Genomic DNA, 21,613 nt, shown 5'->3' with positions numbered 1-21,613 from the left:
AACAACCCTGGGAGGCAGGTGCTATTATTATCTCCATTTTACAGATGAGGAAGCTGAGGCAAACAGAAGTTCAGTAACATGCCCAGGCTGACACAGCTAGTATGTGGTGGAGGCTGGATTTGAACTCAGGTTCAAACACAGGCCTAGCGCTCTGTGCACTATGGTGCCACCTAGCTGTCCCTTAAGTTATTTATCTTGTTCTTCTGCCTGGTCAGGTCACCAGATTTCACTGTTAATTTCATATAAACATTCTATTAAGAGACGGTGCTCAAAGAAGCAGCTTTTTGCCCATCCATCAGGGACAGACCCAAAAGGTGATTTTAATTGGCAACCACCCCAAACAAAGGATTCACACTCTATCTAAGTATAAGGGCCAAGTAACCTTGAGAATTAGGAGAGACTTATTTAGATGAGTTATTGTTGCTATAATTCATTAAAGAAAGTGACATTACATTCCTTCCCTCTTATCCTCCCTCCTTCTCCATCCCTGCTGGAGGGAAAAGTGAATTTATATTGAAGTCTGTCATTTAGATAAAATAATTACCATTTGATTTCTGAAAAACTAGTTGGGTATTTCTCTGAATTATTGTTTTAATGTGATGTCTTCTATTAGCCAGAAGTAATGGCTATCAGAGTAAAAACAACTGGAACATCTCCAGAATTTCAGGGGTGGGGGTGGGTATAGTGGTTTGTTTATGAATACTGAACGAAGCATAAGCAGGCCCTTTAAAGATTTTTCTCCTTGGAGTCACAGAAGCTATTTAATCCCACATCTGTCCAAATATCCGTCTAACATACACAGTGAAAAGAGGATAAAACTTGGGAGTCAGAGGACTGAATTCAAATTCTGACTTAGCCACTTACTAGATGTACAAATTTGGACAGGTATCTTTTGGCCTGAGATTTCTTATTTGTAAAATGAGGGTATTGGACTAAATGGTCTCTGAGATCCCTTCTATCTCTAGATCTGGGAAGGTTCCTTGATAGTTGGTCCCCCTTGAATGGACCTTGGAGATCATTTAGTTCAACCCTTCATTTTATGGCTGAGGAAGTCAAAGAGGTTAAGTAACTTGCTAGAGGTTACAACAACACTCCTCCAAAGACTGTCTCCTTCTAGGTTTCTTATAATTTGTGTTCCTCTCTCCCCACCCTATGATTCAATGACACTGGTTTCCTTGATGTTCCTCACACTCCATCTCCCAACTTTCGACATTTTTATTGGCTGTTCCCATGCCTAGAATGTTTTTCCTTTTCATCTCTGCCTACTGGTTCTCCTGGCTTGTTTGAGTCACAGATAGATCCCATCTTCTGCAAAAAGCATTTCCCTGTCCTCCTTAATACTAGTGCCTTCTGCCTGATATTACCTTCAAATTCATGCACAAGTCAAGACATCATCTCATAATGTCATTTGTCTTTTTCAAAAATGAGAGAACAACTTCCAAATTATCCTGCATATATCTTGTTTGTACATGGTTGGTACGTTTGTTTCCCCTTTTAGATTGTGACCTCCTTGAAGGCAAGGACTGTTTTTTTTTCTTTTTTTGTATACCCTGTGCTTAGCACGTGGTAAGTGCCTAGCCTACCCAACGCTTAGTAAGTGCTTAATAAAAGCTTGTCGAACTTGATTTGACTACATAGTTACCAAAGAAAATTATGAGGTACCCAAGAGAGGTGCACAGAGAGTAGAAACATGCTACAATACCTCACCAATGCAAGGAAGTCTTAAAGAATGCCATGTGTGACTGGCAAAGGATGTGGGCCAATCAAGTTGTTAGAGTGAGGGATAATGGATGGACAATTGTGCACTTAATTGGTAATTATCTAATGTTAAGAGACCTGGAGGAAAGCTCCCAGAATCTGGGGTGGAAAATTTATGGGGAAACATGGATAAGCATCCTATGGGATGACAATCTATGGTTAAGTTACAATTAGAACACCCACATATATGAGATTACAGAACTACTGATGTACCTCTAAGAGCAATTAAATAAAACAGTTAAAATCCCTTAAATTTCTGCCATTTATATCATACTCCTTTTTTAAATGACATACACTTTTAATAAGTTGAATTCTAGCACATTTTTCTAGCATTTCCTGTAACTTCCACCCACTTTTCAGTAATATTTGATGAATTCACAGAGATGGCTCCCATGAAATTAGCCCTATTGGGGCTACATAGAGGTTCATGTACTACTTCATAGTTTTCCCACAACCCCTGTCAAACATGGAGATCCTATAATAAAATGTTACTAAATGCTTAACGTCTTTAGAGATTCCTCTGGCACTAAGGAAGTAGGTGATGTTGGGAAAGTTTCTCCAACTCTAGGACTCAGTTTCCCCTTCTGTAAAATGAAGGAGTTGAATTAGAGTACCTCTGAAGTCTTCCAGTGTTAACAGTCTATGATTCTATGATTCATGGGCTGATGCTTAGGCTAACATCGAACAGTAGGAAAATTGCTTCTCCAGAGGACTGGTTGCTTGGCAATGAAGAAGTCTACAATGACCACTTCACTAGGTACCTAATTCAACTTCAACAGTTGCTTTGTTCTTAACATTGATCTTAAAGAACAAAAAGCAATTGCCTAATTCTTTTGTTTGCCTTCAGCTTGCCTTTTCCTGTGATTTGCAAAAATTTCAGCCCACAACTCTACCCTTAGCGCCCTCACCCCATAAAAAAAAAACAAACCAAACCCAAATCATTGTAAGAATTTTACTGTGGGAGTTTGATTAAGGCCATTCAGACACACTGAATAGGAAATGCTTCACCCTTCATCTGAGAAATATTTTGGTATTTATAACAATATGTCTAATATCTGGAGACAGTGGATAAACTATTTCCTTTCTTTTCTTCCTCCTTTACAAGGCCACTACCATTAGTAAATACTGTACCATGAACATTTCTCTGAGCCTTAAGTGAAAACTTTTATGACTTTTTGTCATAGGAAAATAATAAATATTTGGTCTTCTCCAAATATTAAAAAAACAAAAAGGCAGAAAGGAAGTTCTAAAATTCAAAGTGTAGCCACATTAACTCTTTGGGTAGTTGTTTGGTTGTTGTCCTTTGTTCTGGAAGAAAACCAAAATGACATCACCATGCTGGGGTCAAGGTAGAGCATGTCCCACTGATCAGATCACTATGAGCTCCTCAGGTTCTACCACAGGTCAAGCACAAATAGTCCATATTATTTTTGATACTCACATCCTTTCCATCATTTCTACTATGTGATAAATGACTGAGCCTTTGTTGATAAGTTGGCTACATTTACATAATCATTTTATTTAAATACTATGTGACTGTCACTTTAAGACAAAAGCATTGCTTCCAAGAAAGGTAGATGACTTCTTCTCATATCTTCCAGTTATTCTAGATGTCTAATTTAAGATAAACCAAAGCTAAATGTTTTTCAAAAATGATTGGAAGAAATGAAAGCTATCTATAGGTATATGAAAAATGCTCTAAATCACTACTGATTAGAGAAATGCAAATCAAAACAACTCTGAAGGTACCACATCACACCTATCAGATTGGCTAATATGACGGAAAATCATAAATGTTGGAAAAGATGTGGGAAAATTGGAATACTAATGCATTGTTGGTAAAGTTGTGAACTGATCCAACCATTCCGGAGAGCATTCTGGAACTATGCCCAAAGGGCTATAAAACTGCATACCTTTTTTTGACCTAGCAATTCCACTTCTAGGTCTGTATCCCAAAGAGATCATATGAATGAGAAAAGGACCCACATGTACAAAAATATCTATAGCAGCTCTTTTTGTGGTGGCCAAGAATTGAAAATTGAGGGGATGCCCATCAACTGGGGAATGGCTGAACAAGTTGTGGCATATGAATATAATGATTATACTATTGTGCTATAAGAAATGATGAGCAGGTGGACTTCAGAAAAATCTTGAAAGATTTATATGAACTGATGCTGAATGAAGTGAGCAGAAACAGGAGAACATTGTATACAGTAACAGCCACATTGTGTGTTGACTAACTTTGATAGATTTAGCTCTTCTCAGCAATGCAAGGATCTAAGACAACTCCAAAAGACTCGTGATGGAAAATGCTATGCACATCCAGAAAAAGAACTCTGGAGTTTGAATGCAGATGGAAGCATACTATTTGCTCTCTCTTTTTGTTGTTTTGTTTTGTTTCTTCTTTCTCATGGTTCCTCTCATTGGTTCTAACTCTTCTCTACAGCATGACTAATGTGAAAATATATTTAATATGAATGGATATATCTTGGGGAGGGGGGAGGGAAAGGAGGGAAAGAAAATTTAAAACTCAAAATCTTATGGAAGTGAATGTTGAAAACTAAAAATAAATTAATTAATTAAAAATGACAGAAGATTAAAAGTTAACTTAATTTTTGTACTTTATTAGGAGAAAGGTAGAGACCATTGTGATTAAACATTTTCTAAATGGACAACTTGGAAAGAAAAATGACTGCATTTGTTTTCTGGGGTGGGAAAGAGCATAGCTATCCATCCATCTCCAGTTGTTTAATTTTTTAGGATTCTAATGACACATTTTCAGTTGATTCCTTAAGACTTCTTCCAATGGATCCATAATACTGATGTTCATGAAAATTGCAACCAGTCTCTATGTCTTAGCTATTCTTGTCCATGTTTTTCCATAAGTCCTGCATAAAACCTACCCAGTGATCAGATCTTTTTCTGGTTTAACATTTCAAAGAGACAAATTCAGAACCTAGCCCATCATCTCTTATCCCTCCCTAGAAATACATAACCAGCCTATAGCCTTTTCAGCTCATGTTTCCAGTGATGCACTTTACAGCACTCCTCAAGAGTAAGTTGTCAATAATTCTTAAGCTTAAGTCATCTTTCCATTGTCCTTTGGGTCATTTAGCCCTATTCTGTTCTGAGAGAGGTTCAAATTCTGCTGCTTGGCAACCAAGGCCCTTTACAAACAGTTGCCACCTTACATCTCCACATCTCTCCCTTTCACACTTTATGGTCCAGGCAAACTACACATCTACATTTTTCTCAAGCTGCCCGAAATCCTTTGGCGGGCTGCAGGTTGTACAGACCTGCTCTAACTGTGGGTATCCCTCAGGGTTCTGACATGGGCCCTCTATATGATTTCATTTGGTGACCTCATCACTCCCATGAATTTAATTATAATCTCTATGCTGATGACAATCACATCTATCTGTCCTGCCCCAACCTCTCTACTGACCTCCAATCTCGAATCTCCAAATGCCTTTAAGACACCTCAAACTGAATGTCCAGTAGACAGACATCTTAAATTCAACATGTCCAAAACTGAATTCATGATCTTTCCTACTAAATTCTGCCTCTCTAATCTTCCCTATTACTGTCAAGAGCAACATCATCCTCCCAGTCCCTCAGGTACAATCAAGAAGTCCAACCATGTCACCCCTAATCAATAAACTTCAATGGCTCCCTATTGCCTCTAGGATCAAATACAAAATCCTCTGTTTAGCATTCAAAGGTCTTCATAACCTAGTTCTCCCCTACTTTTCCAGTCTCCTTACATCTTATTCTGTCTTTGAAGCAGTGATACCTTCTTGCTATTCCTTGAACGATATACTCTTGGCATTTTCTCTGGCTGTCCACCATGTCTGAAATGGTCTCCCTCCTAATCTCTACTTCCTGGCTTCCCTGGTTTCCTTCATGTCTCAACTAAAATCTCATCTTCTACAGGAAGTCTTTCCCAACCCCTCTTAATTCTAGTCTTTTTTTTTAAAAATAATTTCCTATCTTTCCTGTATATTGTTTGTTTATGCATATTCATTTGCTTATTATCTCCTCCATTAGATTGTGAACTCCTTGGGTGCAAGAACTGCTTTTTGCCTCTTTTTGTATCCCTAGCTCTTAGCACAGTACCAGGCATATAACAGGTGCTTAATATTTATTGGCTGACTGATTATTCCCCCACTAGACAGTTAGTACCTCGAATGCAGGAACTGTGTCTTGTCTGAACTTTGTATTTTCCCTAAGCACTTAGCACACTTAAAAGCTAAAAAATCCCCCTGAGCTCCAGTTCCACCTCAATAACTACCTCCTGGACATCTCAATTTGGATGTCCCATATACATCTCAAACTCAACATGTGCAAACCTCAACTCAATGTCTTTTCCCCCTAAACCCAATCCTCTTCTTAATTTTCTAAGAATCTTCGTAATTTCTGGTCTTGAGTTTTTTTTTTTTTTTTTAAGTAATTGAGATTAAGTGACTTGCCTACAGTCATACAGCTAGTAAGAATCTGGGGCTGGATTTGAACTCAGGTTGTCCTGACTCCAGGGCTGGTGTAATTTCTCTATTTATGTGAAAGGGCTGCACAATCCTTCCAGTTAGCCAGATTTATAACTTAGGAATCATCTTTAACTCCCCCCTCTCCATCATCTTCCATATTCAATTAGATGCCATGTTTCATCAACTTTACCTTCAAAGCATCTCTCACAAATGTCTATTCACACCACACCTAGGCCCTCGTTGGCAGGGATATTGCAACAGCCTCCTCATTGATCTCTCTGCCTCCTTTTTTCAATCTATCCTAGATTTTCCTAAATCATAAATCTGATCGTGACACTCCCTTGGCTCAAGAAACTCTGGTCTCTCCCTATAGCCTCGAGAATAATATATAAACTCTTGTTTGGCTTTGAAAACCTTTATCATTTGTCTCCACCAACCTATCTTTCCAAATTGGGTCTACATTATTCCCATTCATACATCCCAGGGAGATGGGCCTATACTCTTCTGCCTCCTTGACTGGAAAGCTCTCTGTATTTACAAAGGCATCTTAGAGGCCTTTATCTCAGTTGCTAGTAATTCCTCCCACCCCTACCCCGCAAATTACTTTGTATATATTTGTTTTGTTTATTCATGCCTATGAGAGTGAGCTCTTTGATTTCATTAGGGACTAATCTATTTTTATCTTCTTAGCAGCAAATGGTTAATAAAATGCTTATTTGTGTGAAGTTGGAACTTGCTTCAATATCAATTCAATTACACTTGAAAAGGTATATACTGACCCCCTCTAAATATGAACAACTTTTTGCTAGGTGCCTTGGGAATGCAGAAATATAAGGCCCATTTCCTGTCTTTAAGAAGTTTCCAATTTGAGAACATATAACAATGACAAGCCAGTATAATAGGAGTAGGAAAGCTGAGAGATAAATCTATACTATATGGGGAGAAAGGTTTAGAAATAGGTTCTGGGAGGAGGAAGAACTTGACCTGAGGACTTAACCAACTATAGCTAGGCAGAAAAGACATAGTCATCCACTTATTCCCAGCAGGACCTGGGGCAAATCTTTTTAAAGTCTCTGGGACCCAGATTCCAGCCCTACAAAACATTACAAGTCAGAGGCACTGCATAAGCCAAGTTCAGGGTTGGGAATCCAAGCACAACTGAATTATTTTAAAATATTTCATAATGTAGATTTCCAAAAATGCTCCCTTGTTACCTCTAAACAAATAGCTCTAATAATTTTTTTTTTTAAATCTCAAAGACTCATTTAGGCTCAAATGTAAAAGTGCTCTGAGAAGGTAAAGGGGAGGCAAGACAACTTCTCACTAGGATTCAGGGTGGCAGAAAGAAGAGAAGAAAGTTTGTCTGACAGAGACAGTTTCCATAAGTATTTCAACTCAGTGGAATAAATACCTAGAGGTCAGCTTGAAGGTATAGATAAGAATGTTTTTAATTAGCATATCAAAGTGCTAACCTGGGTGAAGGTAGCTCCGGTATTGAATACTTTTCTCACAAAAATCCTCTAAGATAAGTACGGCAAGAATGACCATCCCTTTTTACAGGTAAGGAAACTGAGGTCCAGAGAATGCCCATGGTCACAGAGCCAGTGACGGCTTTGAATCCTGGTCTCTCCTCTTTTAGCACCAGATACCTTAAGGACGCTTTTATCGACATCTTGTTTGTACTATTCAGCAAGTTTAATAAACATTTCTTTTCTATAGAGATGTACTTCAGCCTACCACTCCCAGTCCTAATGAACATAAGTTCTAAATGAGAAGGTTCTAGCAAGTTCTCCTGATCAAGTCGAGGCCACAGATTGCCCACCCCTCTGTCTGCTTCTAGAAATAGCTGGGCAGCTAGCTGTCCGCTATAGTTCCTCTTTCCTCCATTATTTCCCCACAACCTTGGTGTGTCCCTGTATGATAAGGTAACTCTATATCTATAGTTATGTATAGATAGATGTGTGTATATATGGGTATGTACACATACATTATATATATATATGTATGTATTTGTATGACTCTTGATCTTCCATTCTAGTCAAAGATTGTTCAATATTAATTCCTGGCTACTGTGAATTCTTGTCCTTAGTGACTGACCCAAGTCAAGTCAAGAAGCACTTCCCTCGTGCTAATCGCTGGGGGAAAGCTTATGTTCTAGATTCTATAGAGATAGATATCGTGAGACTGTAACCTTAGAGATCCTATTATAAAATGTGTGTGGTTGAGTATAAAGAGAGTATTGGTTGAAAGTAAGAGGGCCTGGGGTTCATATTCTAGAATCTAGATTAATCTCTTACTACCTAATTGACTTTGGGTAAAGTGATGTGATACAGTAGGTGGCAGGACAGACTGAGAATTCAAGGACCTGGGCTCAAATTCCAGAACAGCAAGTGACTATCAACATGAGTTTGAGCAGCTCACTTAACCTAGAAAATCTTCATCCTAAGGGCCTTAACACTAAATGACCTCTTAAATCCCTATAGGATCCTATTCTTCAGACTATTTAACCTCTCTCTGGGCCTGTTTCCAGGGCTACAAAACAAAGGGGTCAGTTGGACTGGATGATTTCTAAGGTTCTCTTCTAACTCTAAACCTACGAAGCTATGATATTTTGGGTTCAAATTACTTAATTGCATGTTTACAGTTCTTGCTTTTACATAAAACATGCCCTATTTCATAGACTTATAGGGAGGAGATCATCTCCAGGGGTTCTTAACCTGAAGTCTGTGAACTTCGTTGGTTGGGTTTTCTTTGTTTTGAGGCAATGGGGGTTAAGTGACTTGCTCAGGGTCACACAGTGTCTGAGGCTGGATTTGAACTCAGGTCTTCCTGACTCCAGTGCTGTACCCACCTAGTTGCCCTTTGTGAACTTGTTTTTAAAGATACTTTGGTAGTTGTATTTTAATATAATTGATTTATTTTATAATCCTATGCATTTTATTTTATACTTTTAAAAATATTATCCTGAGAACTGGTTCATGGGCTTCCCCAGTCTGCCAGAGGGGTCCATGACACAGAAAATGTTAAGAACCCCTTAGCTGTTCTAAGACTTTATAGATGAGGAAACAGGCCCAGAATGGTGAGATGGTTTTTTTGCCCATAGTCACATAATGGGTCAATGGCAGAACTCAGACCTAGGTCTTATGACTTTCAGTATCTCATTCATAGAATCATGGATATAAATCTGGAAAGGACTTAGAGGACATTTAGTCCAAATCCCTCATGTCACAGATGAGGCTGCACAGGTAGTAGGCAGCTGTGGAGCTGGCATTTGAACCCAGGTCACATGGTTCCAAACCACTACACAAAATGCTGCCTCTCTGTTCTTCCCTGCCTCTTTATACCTCACTATTCCTCTGTATACATCTATATCATGTTTTTTCCATCTCCTCAAATTTTAGACATATCTCATGTGCAATAGAGGATAGTGAGCAGAACCAATAAGATCTGGGTTCAAGTCCTGATTTTTTTTTTTTTTGGAGGCAATCAGGGTTAAGTTACTTGCCTAGGGTCGGACAGCAAGTAAGTGTCTGAGGCCCAGTTTGAACACAAGTCCTCCTGATTCCAGGACTGGTGCTCTGTCCATTGTACCATCTAGCTGACCCTACAAGTCCTGACTTTGACAAAAACTGGATTTCTACCCTGGGGCAAGTCACTTAACCTATCAGTGCCCTCTTTAAGAGTAAAAGTTGTAGAGAAGGTGCCCACCTGCATTGGCAGAGGGATTTTCCTTATATGACAGTTCCCTACACTAAGGAAAACACAAGTCCAGTTCCCTTCCTTCATGCCTATACATGTACCACCTTTTATTAGAAAGAGAAAGATGTTTGTTATATAAGAAGATGCTTTCACCTATAAATTTGTAAATGATATTCAATGCATAGAGTTTCAGATTTATATCACATAGAGTTCTAAAAAACAATTCATAACTAAAACGGGTAACTGAAGGCAGAGTCTATGGAAAACTGAACAACAGGCATTTGTGATCATGATTTGATAACTTTATTTCACAATAAATTGGATGACTATTTTAAACACAAGATACTTTAATGGAATAAACAATCATTATTAAAACTTCTACTTATAAATTAGAGAGGAAGCACCAGGAGGTAGGAGAGAAGGACAAAAAGGGAGGTGGGGATGCAACTGCTGAATGCTGAATGTCAGAGACAAATTTTGCATACTTTGTTATTTTATGGAGGGCCTTGGGGATCAAGTGTACAGTGCTTCTATCTCTGGTGATCTGTTGTTGTGGATCTCAGTGTAGCATATAAAGAAGATTCCTGTATTCATTTTCCCATTCCAGTCCTAAATCTATGACTGCCTGCTGAACATTTTCCCCCTGGTGGTCCCACAGGCATCTCAAACTCTGTCCCCAAGAGAACTTATTCTCTTTATCCCTTACCTCCTCCCCACCTTCATAACTTTGTTTTGCCTATTGGAGGGCACCAACATTCTTCCAATTACCCAGATTTGTAATACAAGAGTCATCCTTAACACTCCTCTCTCACTCCTCATCCCTTATATTCAATCATTTTTGCCAAACCTTGTCAAATCTACTTCTACAGTATCTCTCCCAATTGTTCTCTTCTCTCTGTTCACATTGTAACCATTCTACTTCAGACCCTCTGCATCACCTATGGGATCTTTCTGTCTTCCTTCTTCTCACTGCTACCAAACTGATATTCTCAAAACACATCTGACAGAGTTACTCATCTTGTCAAGAAGTTTCAGTGGCTCCCTATTGCCTCCAGGGTAAATTCCTGTGTTTAGCAACAAAAGTCAAATATCCAGGAGAATTTTACATCACTACTCAAACATTCTATGTTCTGGCCAAACTGGATTGCCTGCTGTTCTTGTGTAAGTAATTTAAGGTTCTGTCCCCCGGGGTAGGAATATTCTCCTTCTTCCTTTCCACTTCCCTTCAGGACTCTGTTCAAATGCTACCTGCCACACTATGGAGACTCTCTTGATTCCATCAATTGTGAGTGTTATTCCCCAGAATAGAAAGCACACTCCTTGAGGGCAAGGACTCTCTTTCGTATTTGTGTTCCCAGTGCTTGATACATAGTAGATGCTTAAGAAATGCGTGTTGATTGATTTGACAAATATTCAATGCTACCCAAGATATATGTGTGGTGAGATGAGGGCAGGGTGGGATGGTGGGGAGAGAGGAGAGCTTCACACCTATACACACAAAATATAATGGGAAAGTGAAATCAGAAAGGTGTGTACAAAATCCTAAGGAACTTAGGAGAGAAAGAAAAATATTCCCATTTTAGTAATCAAGGAAGGCTTCATGGAGGATATAACAATAAGGGGAGAAACTGGCCAGAGTGTTCTCAAACAGGAGAAGAAAAGTAATTTTAAACTGGGAACAGCAAGAGCAAAGATATGAAGATGGATAAGGGCAGGAAGTGTTTGGGGAACAAGTAAATCCAGTTTGACTGGGGCGGAGGATCTGTGAATTCATGTAGTGAGAGTTGAGATTGCAAAGGTAAGCTGAAGTTAAGTTTTGGAGGGTCTGGAATACCACCACATCTACTAAATGTGAACTTTATTCTGTTGGTGATAGGGAACCACTGAAGGTTTTTAAATGTATCTGTAGTCAGAGCTAGGCTTTAGGAAGACTAATTGGTTATTCATATGTAGGATGGATTGAAAGGGAGAAAACACTTCAAGAGATGGGCTAAGAAACTATTGTAAACGACCTGGCAAGAAGTAATGAGGACCTATACTCACACTTCAGTAGTGAAGATGGGAGAGGATGAGATGGATGAAAAGGCATGGATAAGGTGGTATTGATAGGATATAATGACTGGTTAAGTGTATTGGGGCAAGGGGAAGTTAGGTAACCCACAAAAAATGGAAAGGAATTAAAATGGATACTCACATTTTAAATCTAGGAGAATAGTGGTGCCATTAACAGAAATAGGAAAGTCAGGGGGAAGAGGGCTTTTTATGCTTGTTTTACTTTTTTTTTTTTAACAGGAGGAAAGTATGTTGAGATCAATTTTGTTCAGAATGAGTTTGAAGTACTGATGGAATATGTCAAAGCAAGCAGGTAGAAATGTGGATGTGGAATTTGGGGCAGAGATCAGTAAAAACTTAAGATATAAATTTGAGAGTCATCTGTATGGACAAAGGTCTTGAAGGGAGAATATAGCTACAGGAGTTAGAGCTGGAAGGAGCCTCCAAGATCATCTCTCCCAATCTCCACACTTTACAGATGAAGAACCTGAAATCCAAAGAGAGAGTTAGGTGTGGACTAAAACCACAGACCTAGTAAATGACCGAGCCAGTATTCAAACCCAGGTTCTTTGATGCCAAATTCAGGGTTATTTCCATTATGCCACACTGCCTTTCTTGAGAAATGAGGGCTAAGTGCAGACCCTGGTGAAATGATTGCATCTAGGGAAGAGGAGAAGGAAATATTAGTGATTAGCCAGAGAAAGAACTGTTAAAAAGGTAGTTGTCCTAGAAACCAAGAATGCAAAGTTTCCAGAAGGAGAGAACTAACAGGTTTAAATAGAGGAAAGACATGGAATCTCCATGAGGGAGTGTGGAGGAGTAGATGGAGCATTGGGCTTGAAGTAATGAGGATCTGAGTTCAAATCTCACTTCAGTAGGTTAACCCTAAAACTTCTCTGACCTCAGTTTCCTCATCTATTGAATGAAGAGGTTGAACTCAATGGCCCCTAAGGAACCTTACAGCTCTAAATATATGATCCTATGAAAAAGTCAATGAATTTGGTGATTAAGAATATTACTGATAGACTTGAGAGAGCAGTACTGTATAAATATAAGTGGGTTGGTTATCTAACATATAAGCTGAATCATTCATATGAATATATAGTATGGCTTAAACCCCTGTAAAGCAGTACTTCTGCTTTTACAGAAGTACATACTTATGACCACTAAAGCTGTAACCTGATTGGCAGGAAGCTGAAAATAGGGGAGCAGATACTGCTGCCTCAGGAGAAGAGGGGAAAGAATCTATTAAAGACAAGAGAATCCTTTTCACTTGCTCGTTCATTCATTGAACAAATGTTTATCCAAGTACCTACTTATTATAAATACTGTGATGCTAAAACAAGAAATTTGGACATATCAGATACAAACTGGTCTGTGTTAAATTGTTTATGAATGGTATTGATAATAAGTAGTGTGGAGTTCAAAGATATCCATTCCAGTTGGACTGAACAAAGAAAACTTTGTGGAGGAAGGAGGATCTAAGCTAGACCTAGAAGGATTTGTAGGAGATGGGGGTAGGGAGAAGGGATAATGAGTGAGAGAGGAGTGTTAAGGATGATTCCTGTATTACAAATCTGGGTAATTGGAAGAATGTTGGTGCCTTCCAATAGGCAAAACAAAGTTATGAAGGTGGGGAGGAGGTAAGGGGTAAAGAGAATCAGTTCTCTTGTGGACAGAGTTTGAGATGCCTGTGGTCAGTTTCTCCCCTTATTGTTATATCCTCCGTGAAGCTTTCCTTGATTACTAAAATGGGAATTTTTTTCTTTCTCTTCTAAATTTCTTAGGATTTTGTACACACATTTCTGATTTCACTTTCCCATAGTATTTTGTGTGTATAGGTGTGTAGCTCTCCTCTCTCCCCACTATCCCACCCTGCCCTCATCTCACCACACACATATTTTGGGTAGCACTGAATATTTGTCAAATTAATCAACACGCATTTCTTAAGCATCTACTATGTATCAAGCACTGGGAACACAAATACGAAAGAGAGTCCTTGCCCTCAAGGAGTGTGCTTTCTATTCTGGGGAATAACACAAGTTCACAGACAAGTAAATACTGGATATATACAGAATAATTTCAGAGGGGATAAAGTGGACACTCACAATTGATGGAATCAAGAAAGTCTCCATAGTGTAGCAGGTAGCATTTGAACAGAGTCTCTCAGTGGGGAAATGCAGGGAACAAGAGGCTAGGAAAATGAGATTAAAAAAGAGAAGAACTAAGTGAATAATTCATTTGAATCATAGATTAAGAGTTGAAAGGGATCTCAGAGGTCCTCTAGCCCAGCATGCTCCACTGAAGATGAGGTATAAATCCCTGAGAGACTGACTTGATTAACTAGTTAATTTTGACTTCTGAGAATGGAGGTAGACCTAGTACCTTAAGAATTCAGACAAAAGCATTTTCCTTCCTCAGAGTTTGAGGGTAGCAATAAAAATTACAGCTCTGACTTGGGCTGTTAATATAAATAAGCAAGAGAGAGATAAGAAGAGACATCAGACTTTTCTGATGGCCCTCTCAAGTAGAATAAGGCCCTAGTTCTGGGAACCAAATAGAGTCCAGAAGGTGGAACATATCTCTAAAAGGATCCTCTTTTCAAAAGCTGACCTCTATAAATATCTTAATGTACTTTGTATCCCAAAATTCTTCATACTGCAGGGAAGTGATTTCTTGAACTCTAAATGATTGGCTGAATGTGATGTTTCTGAAGACTATGAAGGAATACAGGCACAGGGCTATATATCTCTAAGGGCAAGGTCTAAAGATGAGACCTCCATTTAAGCCTTTAGGGTAGTGGCAGTTGTCACGACAACACAGCCTCAGTGGACAAAGAAAGAGTTCACTGAGTATGCTTGGAAACTGGTGTAGTTTATTAGTCAGTTTTAAATCATGAAGTGTTTTTTTTTTAAATTCACAATTAACTCAATTTCTCTTATTTTTAATCTGCGGGACTATTAAACCAGTAAAAACTAACAACTATATGTGCCAGGGAGAATTTTCTGACAACTTTAGGGGGCTGTTATCAGAAATCTTAAAACTGAATTATTTTAAACTTTCCCTTGGGCTATCCTTTGTTAAAGACATTATGTATTTCCTTCTGAAAAATGTGTAGTCATGCACCAAATAGTCCCATTCACTGACCCTTCCAACCTGGAGAGAACTAAAAGAGTTGGAAGCTAGTGCTATTTGCATAATCTTTGAATTTAAAAAATCACATGCCTTAAAGAACACTAAATATGCTTATATGGGAGTTGGATCTTGAGCAACCAAGGGAAATGCCACTTCTTGACAAAGTCCATTTACTCTCTTAGCAAATGGATGCTGTTGGAATGGGGTTCCTAGAAGAACTTTTACCACATTCTGCTCTGGAATGAATAGTTAGGCCTTTGTGTTGGTTCATTAATGGTACAGAAGCCATTTCTCAGTTTCATAAAACATAGCTTCACTCTCTGTGTTATGTTAAGCTTTATGCAATTACCATATTGTTCCTCAAAAAAATCCAAATACACTTGAAACAAAGTTACTAGTTCCTTGGTTCCTAGAGGTTTTTCCTGGATATGGTATTTACCAAGCAGTAGGATGGAAAAAACATTTGTCTTATCCCTATTAGCAAAAAGGATGATCAGACCCACAGAATTGTGGAACAATTGTAAGCCTACTCAAAAGCAATGGTTTATGAAGGGCAGCGAAATCAAGATCCCTGAAATTCTCATAAATGGCAGTAAAACTGGCTAACCCATCTAGAGGCATAAGCCCTCTGTATAAGGCTGGCAAGAAAGAATGGTTGTGAAAGATGCTACTGAGACTTTGAGAATCTAGATTTTAGGAATTAGAAAATCACAGAAATATTACCTAATTAGTTCCTACTGGGGCAAGGGTTTGCTTATTTCACTTATCTGAAGTCTTAGTCTATAGTTCCAGTGGTTTTAAACGACCCTAAGTAGTTTTTTTTTTTTTTTTTGGACCCTAAGTATTCTGATTTGGAGTAGGACCAATGGGGCCACTAGAGGAGAAACCTTCCAATGGGTCAACTACTGTAACAATTAAGAAGGTAAGAAGATTATAGACTACTGTACTCTCTGTTTAAGATAAAGCATCTGTTTGTCAGCTTAAACCACTTTGCTTAACAATGCCCCTGTGTTTCACGGACAGACAAAATTGGGAAAATGTCATAAGTAATAAAATAAAATAATGTGAGCTGCTGACTGGCATAATGAATAGAGAGCTGGCCCTGCATCCAGGAAGAACTGAGTTGGAGTCTCACCTCTGACACAAGCTGGCAGTGAGACCAGGGCCAAGTCATTTAACCCCTTTGGGCTACAGGCCACTCAAAACTATAGTTTGAAGAGAAAGTACTTCTATATAGGTAGAAAAAATTTCCAAAACTAATGAAATCACAGATCCAGTCCCCATCCCAAAAGCACATTTACATATCACTGGCTTTAAGGCACACGGAGGGTTTTCCTGAAAAACAACCCAGAGAGGTCAGTGAAACAAGTGCTATTATGACCTCCACTTTGAAGATGTGAAAACTGGTGAGCACAGAGGTTAAGTGACAGGCCCAGGTCACACATTTAAACTAAGGGGGAAAGGCAGGCTTTAGACTAGAAGACCACTTTTGTTTCCACTCTACCAAGCTGTCTCTGCCATTTTATGATGCATTAAACATTACACGTGAGCTAGATTTCCAAGTTTTGAATTTAAACCTAAGAGAAAAGAAAACCCTGAAGTACAGTCTGTCATAACAACTATAACTTCACTCCAGGTACCTTTAAATACATCCACAACTTAGCTCTAATAGCAGTTTAAATTCTGCAGTGTGGGCAGATAATGGCACTGAAAAATCTTAACTTTTTTCTTGCTGGCTTGTTTTCAAAAACTGTAAACTCAATATAGTCTTTTCTTGGGTAAGAGCTTAAAAAAATAGGTTCAGCTACTAGCACTGTGTGTTTTTAAATCAGAGAAAGGTCTATTTTAAAAGTAGATGAGGTACATTTCCAAATTTCACCCTATGAAACAATCCGATGCCAACTTGCCCAAGCTTCATCTTCTAGTAGAAACTTGAGCCCACCCTTAGTAATGTCACGCCGCACTTCTTACTGACAGCTCAGCTCCGTGTGCTTCTGCGGCAACGTTGGTTAAGAGACATCCCCCTCCCCCTCGGCCGCCTCCCACACACTCACGCCTCACCGGCCCCCAGAGCTTCCCAAGGAGGCATCAACCCCTAACACATATTACACCTCTGTTCGAGAGTGGGAAACCGAGGCAGCGGAGGCCAACCAACACACCCCAGGAGTCGCAAGAAATCCAGATTCCCACCGCCCTCTTCTGACCATGGAAAAGCGGTGTCCTGGCGCGCAGAGGTGAACAGCCTCTCCTTCTCTCTGAAGGTTAATCACGGTCCATCCAACTGCGGGACCGAGGCTATCTGCTAGCCCCAGTATTCTAGTCCCGGCGCCCGGCCGCTTCTGGGTCCCGGATCCCCGGCGGGCTGCCGGCTGCTGCGCTCTCCCCAGCCTTTCCTCTATTGGCTTCTGCGGCATCCTGCGCCCCTCCGAGAAGCTCGCTCGCTCGTCACCATGCCCGGTATTGGCTCTAGAGCGCAGCCTCCCCATCCGCTGGGCTTGTCAACCCAAAGTTAGCTGGCGCAAAACGCCGGCAGCCCCCACTCTCGCCCGCTAGCTACCCTGCCAGCTCGCAGCCTCGGCGTCTCCAGGTCCCCGTGCCTTGGGCGCTCGCTGCTGCCGCCGGCTTTCGCTCCCCACCCTTCTCCTTCCTCCCCTCGGCGGGCGCCCTCGCTAACCTGAACGCTGCCACTCAGGTAGCCAGCGTGTGCCATGCGCCATCACCAGCCCGGCGAGACCGGGCTAAGCGCTTCCATCCCTGGCTGGCTCCCTTGCCTGCGCGCCCGAGCCCCAGAGCAGTGCTTACTGCGAGCGGCCAGTGCCCAGATCGCCTCCTCGGTGCGCCGCCGCCGCCTCCTCAGGGATGCACTGGCTGCATGCCGCAGGCTGCGGGAGAGCAAGAGCCGCCTACCCACTGGCGGCCAAAAAAAAAAAAAAAAAAAAAACCAACCCCCCAAAAAAAACCCTAACCTGCCCGGCTGCTGAGCATGCCCAGTCTGGCCTGGCAGAGCTATGGAGGAGTTGAAGGGAGGCAACTCCACTCTTCCAGATTTTAGCAGCAGCCAGAGGAAGAGTAGCCGGGGGTGGGGTCGGAAAGGAGAGAGAGAACCACCCAGTTCCCAGGAGGTGAAACCTGCGAAGGGGGTGGGGCGAAAGTAAGAGGAAGAAGAGGAGGAGGAGTAAGGGAGAGGGAGAGGAAGAGGGAGAAGGAGAGGGCCAAGGGGAAAACTATTTGCAGAACAAGTTATTCCCAAACAGGTTGGAAGGTTCTAGAAAGTAGGGCTCCAACCTCCTCTTCAAATGCATAGTTTATACCTAACTCATTTTAAGGCTTGATTAATATCAGCAATAACATAGTTTTGTGGTTGTAGTTCAGAATGTTCTCAAGCACAGCATCTAGGACCTGAGTTCACATCCCGACTCTTATTACTCATGCGTGGTCTGGATTGGGTCCTCGTAGTTCAGTGGAAAGGATGCTGCATTTGAAGTGAGACGTCTTTGGTTCGAATATCAGTCCTATTACGTTAGTTTGTGAGTAAGCCATTTAACGTCTCTGGGTCTCAGTTTCCCCATTTACACAACATGGAGGTTGAATGAGATGGCCTCCAAGATCCCTTCAAGCTCCAAATCTATGCTCCTGTCGTCTCATGTTCACAACAGTTAAGTGGGGTAGTTGGCATAGGAGGTATTCGCAACAGTTTCCAGATGAGGAAACTGAGACTTTGTCAGAGTGATGAGGATTGTCTTTGCCCAAGGGTTCTATAGCTAGCAAGCCGGTGGAATTTGTCCTCAGACCCAGAAGCAAGAGGAGGGGGACACCAGGCTGCAGGTTGGGAATCAAACAATTTCACATGCTTTTAGGGGCTGGTGACTGATAGCTAAACTCCAAGAAAGAGGAAGTGGTACTGGGCACACATTGGTGGTGGGCGGGAAATCAAATGCATACTGGGAGAATAGAGCATTTAAACAGGTAAACTTCCCTCCCCCCCTTCCATGAACAATACATTTGAGCCAGGTTTAAGGATAATAGAATGAAAAGCTCTTAAGCACTTCCTGCTTGTCCCACCGTGCTTCCCAGGGAATAATAATGGCTACCATTTATATGGCACTTTAATATCTCATTTTATCCTCACAGCAAATCTGAGAGGTAAGAACTATTCTTATTCCCATTTTACCAATGAGGAAACTGGTTAAGTGACTTGCTCACGATCACACAGCTAAGTGTCTGAGTCTTAATTTGAACTTGGCTCTTCCAGACTCCAGGTCCAAAACTCCGTCCACTGAGCCGCCCAGGAGCTGCAATCTTAGCTCTCAATGTTGTTTGCTGCCATTTCTAAAGTCAAACATTCTTAAATTCTGCTGGTAGAATTGTTCGTGTATGTGCATATGCACCAATCCTCCAGAATAACACTGCACCTATGGGGTGCCCTTGCCAAGACTTAAGAGTAAGGGGGTTGGTGATGTTAGTATGTAAGGACCATATCCCAAGCTCCTATCCCTTCCTCCAAGCCCATCCCTATACCCTCCTCTTTCCCCGCCCCACTCCTTCTAAGGGTTGCATCGCTTTTCCATTCCCTTCAGCCGTGGCTAAGACCCGGAGAAGCAGACTCTGGTCCATTGCGCTTCCTCGGAGGAGCCTCCAGGGCGTACTGGGCATGTTTCGTCGCTGGGTCAGGGTTTGCTGATACGGAGGAAGCTTCTCTGGCAGCCATGGCCCTCCACGGCAGATTTCTTTCCCTTCTACCTCTTTGGGCTCCGGCACAAATACAAGTGGCCCGAGGCAGCCTTAGTCCCCTACGCCGGGAGACGCAGAAGTAGGTCAGGGCTCCACTGAGCATGCTCGCGACGTGGCCAGGCTCCGCTGCCTTCCTTAGCTATTCGCGGCGGAGAAGGTCAAGGACGGAATCGCAAGCTGGCTCAGGGAAGGTGGGAGGAGGGGTACGGACCGGGGCCGCGCGCATGCACCTGCTGAACACGCGGGTTGGCGAAGGACCCCAGGGCTTCATTTCGCACCCCACCCCAGCCCTCCCAGTTGTGAGACTGAAGCTTGACGACGATGTTTTCGTTACATTTTATTTAATTGTTTATTTATTTATTTATTTGCGGCGGTCTTGGAACTGGAGCGCAAGTTTTCTTGCTGAGAACTTCGCAGCCTTCTCCTTTTTCGGCCTTGAGAAATCAAGACCTTTTTCAAGGGCCTTCGATTGCCATTTTAAAATCACAGGTCAATTCAACGGACATTTATTGAGTGCCTACTATTTGGCAGGCACTGGGCAAAGAGCTAAAGATGCAGAGACCAAAAACATTAAACAGACAGTGCCTGTCCTCAGGGAGCTAACTACATTCCACTGGGGGAGGGGATGTTTTAATAAATATCTGATATTTTAAGCTGTGCTGTCATATCCCTGTCCAAAGAGAACTTGTTGATCTAATCTGTTGCTTTACCCCTTGAATACAATACTATATTCTATTCCCCGTTTTTTCTTGGGCAAACTGGATGCACTCCCCTCTCTCCTCCCTTTTCTCCACCTATCAAACACAGGCCCTGGAGGTAAGCCAACTGTCACATAGTCAGTGATTCTATCAACTAGCATTTATTAATCCCCTACTATATAAGGCTGAGAATTGGGGATGTAGGGAAAGGCAAAAAACTGTCTCTGTCCCTCAGAGAACTCAGTCTAATGGAGGCATTCATAGTCTAATACAGAGGCTGCAAATTATCTTGTATATGTATGGGAAAGATATTTTTAATCCACATTTTAGGGAAGGGGAAGTTAAAGAGGTGAGGGGAAAATATCTCATTGATTCATAGAATGATGAGCTGGAAGAAGTTTCTCAAGAAATGCGAAGAACCCTGGACTGAAGACGTGTTTCTTCTATTTCTAGCTTTGTAATCATGAGTAATTTTCTCATCCTCTGGCTTACATTTTGGACCTCGCTGGTGATTGAGCATCAACCTTCAGGTACCTAACAGTCTGTAAAGATGAAACATGATGATCCAATACCTCTCTGAGACTCTGCCCCCTTAACCTTATGGTGGGGGGATTGATCAGGCTTAACAGGGTTGCACTTAGCCTACTGTCCAAACACCTTTGGCCTTTCTTTGTTGTGACCATTGGACTCATATAAGCTCAATTGCCACCACCCAAATTTTATATAGGATTGCCAGAATGTGGGATGAAATAAGGAATCTTTAGATTCAAGCAGAGTTCCAACTAGGCAAGCTCTTAATTCATCTTTCTAAGAAAAATTTGATTGCAGGGAAGGATGTAGAGACCTTAGGACACTGGGAGATTGCTCCTAGGGAAGCTTTTGTGGAAGGAGGGAACAGAGCGGGCTCAGATTGGGGAGGAATTAATTTAGGATATGTCTATGTCTGCTGGAGTAGATTGGTAGGGGAAACTGTCCATTTCATAGCTTCCTATTTTAACTAATTATTCTTGCTAACTAAGTGCCAAACTCATTTGTTTCTACTGCTAAAGGAGCACA

General features: G+C 41.2%; 1 protein-coding gene across 4 annotated transcripts in view; it reads right to left on the bottom strand.

The window, feature by feature from the left end:
• The window catches only part of MFAP3L (microfibril associated protein 3 like), a 55,142-nt gene extending 37,151 nt beyond the window's left edge, over nt 1-17,991 (bottom strand). Inside the window, exon 1 of one of the 4 annotated variants that reach the window (XM_027837587.1) lies at nt 17,931-17,991. Coding sequence is in view for 1 of the 4 variants with exons in the window: in XM_027837588.1 (XP_027693389.1) it covers nt 17,803-17,845 (43 nt within the window). In the remaining 3 variants the exon portion in view is untranslated. Of the gene's footprint in view, nt 1-17,802; nt 17,905-17,930 lie in introns of those variants that run through there. The other 3 variants (XM_027837589.1, XM_027837588.1, XM_027837586.1) reach the window with 3 other exon arrangements.
• Between the last annotated feature and the right edge of the window lie 3,622 nt (nt 17,992-21,613).

Source organism: Vombatus ursinus, unplaced genomic scaffold (genome assembly GCF_900497805.2).
Source record: "Vombatus ursinus unplaced genomic scaffold, bare-nosed wombat genome assembly UNPS02014821.1, whole genome shotgun sequence".
Taxonomy (NCBI): domain Eukaryota; kingdom Metazoa; phylum Chordata; class Mammalia; order Diprotodontia; family Vombatidae; genus Vombatus; species Vombatus ursinus.
The sequence above is the reverse complement of the archived record's forward strand: the minus strand, read 5'-3'. Positions and strand labels throughout refer to the sequence as shown.